Genomic DNA, 12,419 nt, shown 5'->3' with positions numbered 1-12,419 from the left:
CTACATGTGTGGAGAATAAACTGGATTAACCTAATAACCCCTAGTTCCAGGAAGGAAGAGGTGGACTGAATGCCCTCCTGGAGAGGCTGAAAACAGAAAAGACATTTGGTCATACCATGAAGGGCACTTCAAGGTGCATGTAAAGATCAGCTCAGGTGGGACTAGATCTCCCTCTCGTGGCTGAAGGCAGGAATCACTATTCATTTACCAGAAACCTATGGGTCTCATTGTTTTCATGTTAAGCCATGTAGAGTAGAGAGTATACACAGCAACAGCAACATTAGGGTTTCCATACACCCACTTCTGCTGGATATGCCCTCTTTTTCAACATAAAAAATCCTGTCTGGGGGGATTTTTAAAAGTAGGCAAAATGCCTGGAGTTGCTTTTTTGTTTACATGTGGCAACATTTAGTCTTGCGCCTAGCGAGCATCAGAGCAGCGACTCCGAGCACCTGGGAATGGAGGACTGGGGGCGGGGAGAGAGATACGGAGGAGGGGAAGGCGGAGACCAGTGGGCATTTGCCTTTCCTGGAGCAGAAGCTGCAGAGGGAAGAATATGCAGGCAGGAGCAATCAGTTTCAGAAAGCAAGAGCATCGTGGAAGAGTGGGGAGCTTTAAGTCAAGGCTAGAGGCAGAATGGAGCACTCAAGCCGCAGGATGTTGGAGCCTGAGCGATCAGCCCCAGAGGCGGCGGCTATTGTTATTGTTGCCATTTCCCCTATGACTCCTCTCGCTGCTGGACAACGTGTGTGGAAGCTGGGAGGGGTTGGCTGTAGGTGGAAACTACTCTGCGGCTGGAGGGTATTTAGCTAGTCACCATCCACTTCATCCCTGCACCCCTCCCAATCTGTGTGTTCTTTCTCTCCCCCTTGCCAAAGATCATGTGCGCTTTTGGGGATGACCCATAGCTTAGTGGTAAAGTACATGCTTTGGATGTGGAAAGACCCAGGTCCAATCTCTGGCATCTCCTGGTAAGGGCAAACCCTCTCTGAAACCTGGAAGAATCACTGATGGTCAGTAAAGACAATGCTGAACTAGATTTGTGTTTGTGTGTGTCATACAGTGATAAGCTATGTAACCTTTTTTGCTCCTAAAATGTCAGTTTTCAGCTTAGTTACAGATAGGTAGCCGTGTTGGTCTGCCATGGTCAAAACAAAATAAAAAAATTCCTTCCAGTAGCACCTTAAAGACCAACTGAGTTAGTTCTAGGTATGAGCTTTCGTGTGCATGCACACTTCTTCAGATACACTGAAACAGAAGTCACCGGACCTTTCTATATAGTGAGAAGGTGGGGAGGGGTATTACTCAGAAGGGTGGTGGGAATGGGTGATTGGCAGATCTGCCAATCACCCATTCCCACCACCCTTCTGAGTAATACCCCTCCCCACCTTCTCACTATATAGAAAGGTCCGGTGACTTCTGTTTCAGTGTATCTGAAGAAGTGTGCATGCACACGAAAGCTCATACCTAGAACTAACTCAGTTGGTCTTTAAGGTGCTACTGGAAGGAATTTTTTTATTTAGTTTTCAGCTTAGATTGTTTTGATATGCTGGGTTCACCCAGGAAGGCTGAAGAACAAGAAAGTGTATATGTTTACTTTTTGTATACATTTTTACTTTTTGTGCATATGTGTACTTTCTGTATACGTTTTCATTTTTTATGGTACTTCATTTACACATCTGTGGATGAAAACATGAAGGAGTTACCTTATAGAAGAGCAGAATGAAATTAATGGCAAATGCAACAAACAAAGCCAACATCCTCATATTGTAGAAATTCCGAGCAAAATAGTTCTGAAAGACAAAATAATAAATATTAAATGCACTAAATACTTACATTTGAATAATTCAGCTCCTACAGAATTCAGTTAACCTACAGAATGTGATCTTGAAAGAAATTACCTTATTTACTCAAACCTAATGCTCACCTTTTTTGGCCAAATTACGTTGCGAAAATTAAGGTGTGCATTAGATTCGATGGCACATTTACATTCACCAGCAAATACTTTTTTTGGTGTTCATTAAGGAATTCACATAATCCAAGTGAGTCTTGATTTTGGTCTTTTAGCCATGATCAGATAAAGCAGGGGTGGCTAATCTTTTTTGGCCTAAGGGCTGCTGATCAATCCTCAGAGGACCACATGCTAGTAATGGGTGTGGCCAGAACAAAAGTGGTCATTGCCAAAGTGGGCCCAGACACACAGGTAGCACACATACCACCCCCTTCTCTGTGTTATTAAACCAGTCTACCGTGGCTGCATTTTGTGATTGGTATAATTCACATGCTTTCTGAGTAGAGTGTGAGAACAGGAAAACCATCTTATCTCTTCCACTGTATGTGTACTTTTGGAATGTACTTTCACTTCTGTTGTTCTCTCAGAGCTGGAGAGAACACACATGATTATGCATTGTCTGTACGTAAAGGTAAAGGGACCCCTGAGCATTAGGTCCAGTCGTGACCAACTTTGGGTTGCGGCGCTTATCTCGCTTTATTGGCCGAGGGAGCTGGCGTACACCTTCCGAGTCATGTGGCCAGCATGACTAAGCTGCCTCTGGCGAACCAGAGCAGCGCACGGAAACGCTGTTTACCTTCCTGCCAGAGTGGTACCTATTTATCTACTTGCACTTTGACGTGCTTTTGAACTGCTAGGTTGGCAGAAGCAGGGACCGAGCAACGGGAGCTCACCATGTCATGGGGATTCGAACCGCCGACCTTCTGATCGGCAAGCCCTAGGCTCTGTGGTTTAACCTTGTCTGTACATAAACTGTAAATAAACGTAGTTTAGATCTACGAATGTTTTTTTCTTCTTGCTGTGTTCTTCCAGAAGAACAGTGTGTACTTTTCATAAGAAAAGTGTCGCTGAGAGGCACTCTGGAGATGAAGGGACATGCCATTCCAGAGCTGTGCCTACTGGGAGATGCTCGGAGAAGGAGGGGGCCTCTGGCGAGCCCCAGAGCGTCATAAAATCCCAACACTCTGCTGATCTCTGCCCATCAGCAGAGGTGGGGTCAGGCTCCTCCACATCACAGGGGTGGCCTTGGAAGAGAGGTTCCTCTCCTTCCAGTGCTGCAATCGAGAGGAAATTTGCTTTCCCTGCTCTTCAGAGATGACTTATTCCACTTACAAGAAGTTTCTGCTGGTATGCAATGATTTTCTTCCAGAAGGCTGATTCCTGTGATTCTGGTTCACCATGCCTATGTTTGTGGCGCTGCCTTTGTTTCTGCTTTGCTTTATCTTCTTTTGCTTTCTCTTCCTTTTCTCCATCTTCTCCTCTAAAAGCATAAATCTTATTGTGAGTCACACTCTATTAATTAAAATATAATCTCTCATTGGAAAAAGAAACAAGCTGTGTCAATCACATGTTTCATGGGCACTTTAAAGAAGACTGGGTCCTCTTTCAAGTACTTACTGTATGTGAGATGATCACAGCTGGAAAGGGCATTTAGGGAATGTATAATGGATAAGGGCTTATAAAAGCCCTTAAGATACAAGACACTTATAATGGATTTAACACAGTGGGAAGAAAATAAATGTGGGTTAAAAAGGGAAAGGTCTTTACAAAGCAATTACAATATAATTAATTCACATTGAAGCACACAGGATGTAAAACCCTTTTAACAATGACTGCTAAAGTGATCACTATACTCCTCTATATAACTGAGCTGTTAGAAGATAAGGACATAAATACAACTGAGTTGTCATTTATTTCAATGGGTTTTGCTTCCAAGTGCATTTAAGACTACAATATAAGTGGATTCATAAATGCTAGAAATATTGACACATACTCTGCTTTTTCAGGTACAAATTTAGTTTCTTCTTTCTCATCCTTTTCATCTTCGTTCACCTTCTGGTCCTTCAACAAATAAGGAGGAAACAATTATGGCAATGCACTACTTTCAAGTCATGTTTTTAAAACCCCAGCACCATAGCCTTGACTATGTCATTTAAAATATACTAGTGTTCATATTGAGTAGAACATGAGGACACTCCAATTTACTTGAAAATATTGTTTTCTATTTAAAACTCAAACCAATTATAATCAAGAGTATATGAGGAACTCCAGCAATGTCACTTTAGAAAGATGAAAGGTTTGCTTGCTCAATATTGTTGTTGTTAGTTGTATTTTTCACAAAAGGTGAGAGCAACTTACACAAACCAACATTAGAAACAACAGTATAAGTGACCTATAATGTTCACTGATATGTACAGAAGAGTATTTATCATTTATTTATTTTATTTTATTATTTATTTGTTGAATTTATATATTGCCCTATACCCGGAGGTCTCAGGGTGGTTCACAGAATCTCAGGGTAGTTCACAGATTCAGCACAACCCACCCAACTAAGATATGACATAAAATTAAAGTTCAAAAAATAAATAGTAATGGCATGACTCTCTAGAGAGAATACTCTGTAGTTGTTAATCCATTGAAAAATGGGATCTAAATGCATGATGTGCTGATTTATATTTCTTAAAAACAATTTTTAAAAGTCTAAAAACCAGATTTAAACAGTATAGACAAACAAATTATAGTGTGTACCTGTATTTTTTCTTGCACATCAGGTAAGGGGAGTAAAGAAGGACTGCTCAGCAAATCACTTAGGCCTGCATTTGGATTATGTGGGATTAGTTTATATTGTCCTCCCTCTCTTTTTAAATCCAAGCCAAATATGTCCGAGAGGAGGTCACTGTCTTCTGACAAAGCTTTGAGATCAGTCAGATCTTCTGCAGGCAGGGGAGCTTCTGTTGGCTTTCTTTCCGCTTCTTCCCCTTCACCACGCACCTCATCTTGAGTAGGGTCAGGCATGTTGGCTAAGAGTTCAGCCACCTTGATTTTCTTAGCCCCTTCAACTAGGCTTCCTCCAAGCAGCAAACTGTACATGATTTGAAAGAAGCCTCGAAAGACGCTTGATATGAAATGCATTAAGCCCATTAAAATGCTCCAATATGAGGAGAAAAAAGCCATTGCCATGTCTTTCATGGTCATCTTTTTCATCTTCTTCATCTGCTTCTTGATACTTTTCATGCTTAGCACTTTCATGAGTGTCATTATGTTATACCTGAGAGCTACTAAAGCTGATTTAACAGTTACTAGAGAGAAGAAGCCCATTCTGGGATCCTGTTCCTCAGGTTTCTCATTCTCATTTTCTTCTTTATTTGCCGACCTCTCATTCAAATCTGACTCAGAGATCTGAGCTGCCAATTGCATTTCAAATATGGTATCCTCACAAAAATTAACAAAAAGCTCCATTTTTTCCTTTTCCCCTCCTTCATTTACTACATCAAATATAAACTGTCTCTTTGATTCTTTAACTTGAGGTTTTTCCCATTGTGTCCGACTTGATTCACTTATCTCAAAGTAAACTCGTTCAATGCGCTTTGCGCTACCCATTATCTCTATACGCCCTAAGAAGGGCTGGAAATAGTTCAAAACACTATCTGCCAGTTCAAGAAAAGTCTGCAACCGAGTGTCATGAGGCATGTGCTCTGACAAGTTCGTCAGGAGGACAGCAACATTGAAGCCAATGTCTTTGGCTGGCTCATGAAACCGTTTCACAAATTCCTCATAGTCCAAAGTCTCATTCTCATCTGTTTCAGCACATGAGAGCAAAAACTCGGTTTCAGATTGAGTGTAGTGTTTGTGGCTCTCCATGGCTTTGTGGAAATCTCTTTTTGAAATGATACCCTTTCCGTCAGGATCATATTCTTTGAATGCATCAGAGAAAGTTAAATCCTTCAGTTTTAGGAACATATCAAAAAACTTTAAAATCATTTCTACATTGTTGGAGGATTCCACTAGCATGTCAACCATCTGCTTGCCGATTGTGCCATTCACAACATTACCTGAATGTGGAAAAGTGCATTAAAATTCTTGTTAAAATATTTACTCAGTTAACAACTAGAGATATATAATGCCTTGTAAACTGTTCCAAACATCAATAAAATTACTAGATAGAATTTCAGAGGTGAGCATTTTAAACTACTGATAGTAATACAGGGGGTGAGCAACATTTACGTTAGGAGAAAAATAATCAGGCTTGTAAGATTCCAGACTTTTTGTTATACAAGCCTTGAAAGATTGCTGAAACCTCATGGCCTGAATACAACAAAGGGTTAAGCTTGCTTAAGCCCACTGAAATCAATTGGCTTAAGGATGCTTAACTCTGTGTTGATTTAGGCCTTTGCTTCTTTAGCATTTACCCAGATTTCCTGTTTACTGAAATAGCTCCAGGTTCATTTGCACATAGGATTACATGTGGGTCAATAGTGAATATGGCTGTTGCCTTGCTTTAAAGCAGGAGTGAGGAACCTCTAACCCACAGGCCCAATTTGGCCCAGCATGGGTCCCAATTTGGCTTACAAGGCTGTTTTCCCCTACCCACGCCCATCTGCTGCCATAAGTGACATCAGGTGTGTGGCAAGTAGAGACTAGCTGAATTGGCTGCCCAACTGAGTTTCCTGTAGGAAATTAGATTGTGCAGCTGATCCTTGTAGAAAGCAGGATTGACACTGCCACCCATCAGCCCTGGGGTATGAGCTCAAGGCTGCTGCATGGGTTGTGTGACCAAATTTCCTGTGGGGAACTCAATCACACAACCACTGCCTGCAGAAAGTAGCAATGCCAGCCATATGCTCAGCACTGGCAAGCATAGGACTGGCAAAGCCTCTTGCACTGTGGCTGCCAAGTATCTGGTAACCACAACTGGTTGTTGGGGTATTTTGCTGTGGAAGAGATTTTGACAGGTGGCCACAACAACCCACCTCTCCATCATCTGGCATAATGATGCCAAGGTGATTGACAAGTGGGTGGTCACATCCCCCTGTCAAAATTGGCTTGTAAGACTGGAAACTGATATGGATCTGGTCTGTTGGGCCAAAAAGGTTCCCCACTGCCGCCTTATAGAATGGAACCAAATAAAACTTGTGGGTAAAAGCAATTAATTTTTCATACGCATTGCAACTTGTGTTTGTGGGAAATCACTAATCCAATAACGTACACATTGGCTGGCTATAAAACAAAAACATTCTGAAATAATTTCAGCTAGTAGAAGGCAACAAGATGCAGAGAAAAAATAGAAAAGGGCTTGTGAACAAAAAGAAATAGAAGTCAAGCTTTGAATAATTTGTGTATTTGGATAAAAAGTGATCCATTTAAAGTTGTATAAATTCTGTTTTGAGGCTTTTATGAAGACAGCTTACAAAACTGAAACTCATAGAAACAAAAAAAGCAAGTTATGTTAGTAAATACTGTTTTCTCTACAACCTTTACACAATAACAGTAAAACTGAACATTTTACATTGTGCTTTTATTGGAGACTATAGTACATTAGCAGGTTCCATGCTCTCTGAGCCAAACTAGAGGTGATGTTAAATGAGTCTTTGTAGTTCACCAGAACATTTTTAAAAATACAAAGAGCAGCTATGAGATGGTCACGGCAGCTGATAATTACAGTGATCATAGCAGAGAGGAAGGGGGAGTTTAAACAGTCTCCCTCCTTGATGTAGCTGTGACAGAAATAGATCATATGAAGCTATTTGTATTAGGACGAAATCCCCCACTGGCACCAAATTTTTTTACCTCTTTGCAATTTGAAAAAAGTCAATAAAGGTTTGGTTTGGGGTTTGCTTGTGTGTGTTTTTTTAAGAAAAAAAAAGTTTTAAAATGAACTTGAAATTACCTTCTAACATAGATAACAACATGACCACCATATCCTTCTGAAGATCCATTAATTCTTTCAGTAATTCAATTTGGCTAGAATCCTGTCAACATAAAATACAAGATTCATGGCAGTGTTCTTTTAGCCCAGCAACTATGATCATACTGAGAAAACTGTGTCTCTGGCTTAGAATTGGGGGCTCACTGATTTCTGATAATACTGTGACAGCTACAGGTCCCTGTGTCACTTTGAACATTCGAGAGTAGCTTTTGGGTGATGGAGAAGGTGGAATGGAAAAGGAGGGGCTGGAAGGTGGAACACAGCGTGTGACTCTTTGGGTCAGATCTTTAAAAAAGAAACTCGGTTTTCCCAACAATAATTGGTTGATTTGAACCAATTGCAAACTATCTATGAATAAACAATAGCTTTGAAATGTGGCTTGAAATAATTAACGTTTTTCAGAATGAAAATCTATCATTTCAGTATCACTCAGGATTTGAAAGCAGGTTAGCCAAACCCCGATATGAATGAATCTGGTTAAATATCGTTCTGTTGGTGCAGATGTAACATGGAACTTTTTTTAAAGCTGAAGGGGAAACAAAAGGAATTCAAAGTGTAAAAAAGGAGGGTGGGGATAGGATGGCATGTGAGACGCCCTCCAAATTTCTGGTTAAGTGCAGTTTCATGTCTGCAGCAGGGCACACTTGTGTGAGTGAAAATTGCTTACACCAGAGGTGGTTAACTCCCACTTAAGAGAGGCCTGAGGTGACTGCCCAAGGAATTTTTCTTGCTGCCAAGATCACACTGATTTTGGTGACAACAAAAGTTGAGGACATACACAGTTGGGATGGGCATTCTGATGAAGATGAAATTTCCCACTCCCTGGTCATCAGATTAATCTTTGGATGAGCAGAAAGGGGATGATACCCACCCCAGCTACTCTACATGGATGCGTGTTTATGAAGGTGAATGAAGACCAATCAACTGATGATTGGTAAGACAAGGGTCCTATTGGCCAATGAGGGTTACTTTCAGGAATTGGGATGTCAGCCTGCTTTTGACAGGCTAGCACTCTCCCTGAGAGACCAAGTATGTAGCTTCGGGTACTCCTTGATACTACAAGCAGTGACTATCTTCTTTAATAAAGTTAAAGTAAAATAGTTTTTTAAATTTATAGATAGAGATATTGTACCTGAGAAAGCTTCATCTGCATATGGGCAAATACATGAAGAAAACCAACAACAGCATCCCACAGTCTGCTATGCGCCAGACTCTGCTGGTTACCCGTACATGGTCCCTGAAAAAGAGGTTTTAACAAACAACAAAACTGAAGTTAAAAGGGAAATATAACATAAGCTGCCTCTGGCTGATTATTGTCACGACAGTGGGAATGGCTAATGAAAATGTTACACAAATGAAACATCTTTGAGAACGAACTCACATGCTTAGCCCATGGGGTCCCTGTGAAAAATGGCTTTTCCATTCACCTTCACATACACATTAATTTGTATACACAAAATTGTCCACCCATTTCAATGGATGGAGACTGGATTAAGTGTAGGGAAGCATCACTTGGACAAGAATATGAACAGAGTTACTGGCCAGGGTGAGAACTTCAATACATAACATGGGCAATAGCCAATGAAATGCTTCCACTAGAGGATTTCTGCTTCCACCACAGAACCTCTCCTCTTCTTTCTCTGCACCCTCCCCAAATTTGTTCTAGAGGGCTGAGAGACACACCCACCCCAAATATATCTAGTGGGAGAGGAGAGGGAGTGGAAGTTATATTGTGCAGCCGAAAGTTATTGCTCCAAATGTTCTTTCTTATCACCCACCATACATGCAGACACTTTATACCGTGTTTGTGGGTTGTTTCAAACATTACCTGAATATATTCTGTAAGTGTATTGAAAACCTGCTTTGCAACTTGAATTGCTTTAGAGAAATTACGTTGTCCTTGTTCATCAATAACATCCTTTCCAGAGTAATACCAATAGAAATCACTAATTGATTCCTGAAAGTGGATGACGAAATATACAAAGTGCATGAATTCACAACTCAGAAACTAGAGACTATTTTTGTATTAGACAACTAACTGAATAAATAATCATTATTAGTGATAACATCACTAAAATTGCATTTGACATATTAAAAAAAAAGCAAAGTGTTCAGAAAGTCTCCAGAACTATGACACTGACTAATGTCACTTTAAGTTCCAGTTCCCAGAATTCTTCTAGACAATGGAAACTCCATTGCAACTAAAATCAGAATAAGCTGCTAGTTTGCATTAGCTTTTTTCTGGGGCTTGATTCCTTTGCTGCTTCTTGCAGTCTCACATGTTTGGGAAGATGCAAGAGATCATGGATGGGGGCAGGGCAACTAGCTGGCATTGGCAGAGAGTTGGGGGATCTCAATTTTGATGCACCAGATTTGTCATCATGCTATTTTGAGGGTGTAGAAATTATAGAAGGATGCCACCAGTGTGCATAAGGCAATTAAGCAAGATCATGTTCTTAGACATTTGACTGTTTATAACAATTTTAAAAACAAACAAAAACCAAGGTATTATTTAACTCTGTAGGTACATGTCTTTCCCTCTCTTCTATTTTTATTTAAAAGCATTTATAAACTACAGTACTCAATATTTTTTTTAAAAAAATTAGAGTTGTGAAACAGTACAAAACATAAAAACACTAAAGCAATATAATAAAGCAAAGCTTTAAAAAACCATATAAAAACAATAGTACAGGGCCCACACTTATGGATCACGAAAAGCTAGTACAAAATTATTTCGTGCTTGTTGGCTGGTAAGCAGTGTAGCACAGGAATATTGACCCCCAGCCACCCACCCACCCATTGGAATTTATTTTTTCTTACTCTCTTGGAAGCAGAGAGATTGGAGAGGCTTTTATTTCTTTCCTCCAAGTTCTCTTATACAGTTCTGGTTTGTTGTTTTTTAAAAAAATACATTAAAAGGTTTATAAATACTTTTAAATAACTAAAAAAAGTAGCAATATAAACACTTGATGTTACACAATTTTGCATTTTGATGCAATTCTTTTCAACAAACTAGAGTTCACATGCATTATATTTTACCTGAACTCTCAGTAAATAATCCACAGTAGATATTATAATATTGACAGTTGTATTGTTACCAGTCTGAGTCCTCAAGTAATTCTGAAAATCTTGGAAAGATAGAACAAGATTGAATTAACTTTAGCCCCCTGTCTTATATCCCTTTAAAATCTCCTATCAGAGTATAAAATGCATGTTTTCTAAAGCATATTTCCTGCTGATAATCTGTATTTTCCTTTTCCAAACATTTTAATTATGCTTAATTTTCTAGATTATGCACTATAGTTATTCTTGAGATAGTAGACTTTTTTTTATATTGTAGGAGAACTGAATTGAATTACAGGGAGGATCAAATTTAGTTTTCTACTTTCTGTCCACTTACGTTGGAGAAGAACATCTCTTGATTACAGTAGTAGTACTGTGCACTAAGTAGTACTACATAGCTATTAGGGAGATTGTCTACCTGGTAAAAAAAGACCTGTGTTATGGACATTTACAATTAGGGGAATGAAAGAATCAACAAAATAAGCAGTGTTGCTCCACTTATTTTTCCTGTACAACATGTTTCTAGACATGTCATTTAATTTGTTTTCACAGCTCAACTGTTTAAGAAAATTGGCACTATCAATTTACATAACTATTCTTCCTTCATGCTGTGTTTACTTATTTGGAGCACTATTTGGAAAAATTCATTGAGGTGTTAAGCCTTTTACAGTGAGTACTTATAGCTGGTTACTCCAAAACTGGATGAGTTAATAGCATTATTTAAACAAACCTGAGTTGTGCCCCTCGCAAAGCAACTGGAGGAACCGGAAGAGGTCACAAGTAAATTCATCATCTTGCATCACCTTTTCTCCTGTGGAAAAGCCAGTTGCCAGTAAATATTATGAAAAGTTGCAAAGTAACTCTGAAGCTTCACATATTCATCTGATTGATATAAAAAAACTGCATAGATTATAAGTGAATCTAGACTTAAAGCATGTTTTCAAAATCAAATATATGTCATACTCACTTGCAGGAAAGGTGTATTTATTTATCATAAGAAATATATATATAATTTAGAAATACATTTCTCTCAAAAAAAATGGTAGCATGGGCTTGGCAACATTTTAGAAATTTCTGAACTTTGTATAATAGTTGAAATATAATATTGGTTTTTTAAGTGTGACTAAAATGAGCTTCTGGAATAGGGCTACCAATTACTGACCCAATGAGGCTCCTGCAGAATTATTCCTCCATTCATTCAATTTGAAACATTTCTATGCTGCCTTCAATTTAAGATTTCCAGGGCAATTTACAGTAAAAAAAAAATAAACACAGAAAGGCAGTACATAGAACAATCACAGGATGCATCAAAATTAACCAGAGTTTAAAAGTTTGGGGAAGTAAAATAAAAATAAAAAGGTCTTTGCTTAGCACCCAAAGAACATTACATGCCAGAGTTCTGCATGCAAGTCCTTTCCTAAAGCCGTCCACCTCACTTTAGATGGTGAAACCATCCAGAAGGCTTTTGTGTATCAATACTTCAAATCGTGCCCAGAAACACTGACAGCTGTGTTTTGGACTGCCTGGTCTCTGGACGGTTTTCAAAGGCAGCTCCACACACAATGCATTTCTGTAGTCTAACCCAGAGTTTACAAAGCTTGGGTAACTATAGTCATTCATTCTATCCAGGAGAGATTA

General features: G+C 39.3%; 1 protein-coding gene and 1 long non-coding RNA gene across 19 annotated transcripts in view; one reads left to right on the top strand and one right to left on the bottom strand.

The window, feature by feature from the left end:
• The window catches only part of RYR2 (ryanodine receptor 2), a 253,156-nt gene that overhangs the window by 16,517 nt on the left and 224,220 nt on the right, over positions 1-12,419 (bottom strand). For all 18 annotated transcript variants that reach the window (XM_081856307.1, XM_081856320.1, XM_081856322.1 and 15 more), the window contains 9 exons: positions 11,512-11,592; positions 10,758-10,846; positions 9,547-9,675; positions 8,851-8,955; positions 7,680-7,761; positions 4,541-5,844; positions 3,786-3,853; positions 3,125-3,272; positions 1,707-1,793 (listed from right to left, as the gene is read on the bottom strand). In XM_081856307.1, the coding sequence (XP_081712433.1) occupies positions 1,707-1,793; positions 3,125-3,272; positions 3,786-3,853; positions 4,541-5,844; positions 7,680-7,761; positions 8,851-8,955; positions 9,547-9,675; positions 10,758-10,846; positions 11,512-11,592 (2,093 nt within the window). The remainder of the gene's footprint in view (positions 1-1,706; positions 1,794-3,124; positions 3,273-3,785; positions 3,854-4,540; positions 5,845-7,679; positions 7,762-8,850; positions 8,956-9,546; positions 9,676-10,757; positions 10,847-11,511; positions 11,593-12,419) is intronic.
• The window catches only part of LOC309338890, a 56,146-nt gene that overhangs the window by 40,599 nt on the left and 3,128 nt on the right, over positions 1-12,419 (top strand). The window lies entirely within an intron of this gene.

Source organism: Podarcis erhardii (genome assembly GCF_964252035.2).
Source record: "Podarcis erhardii genome assembly, chromosome: 3".
NCBI classification, from domain to species: domain Eukaryota; kingdom Metazoa; phylum Chordata; class Lepidosauria; order Squamata; family Lacertidae; genus Podarcis; species Podarcis erhardii.
This window is presented reverse-complemented; position numbering and strand designations above follow the sequence as displayed.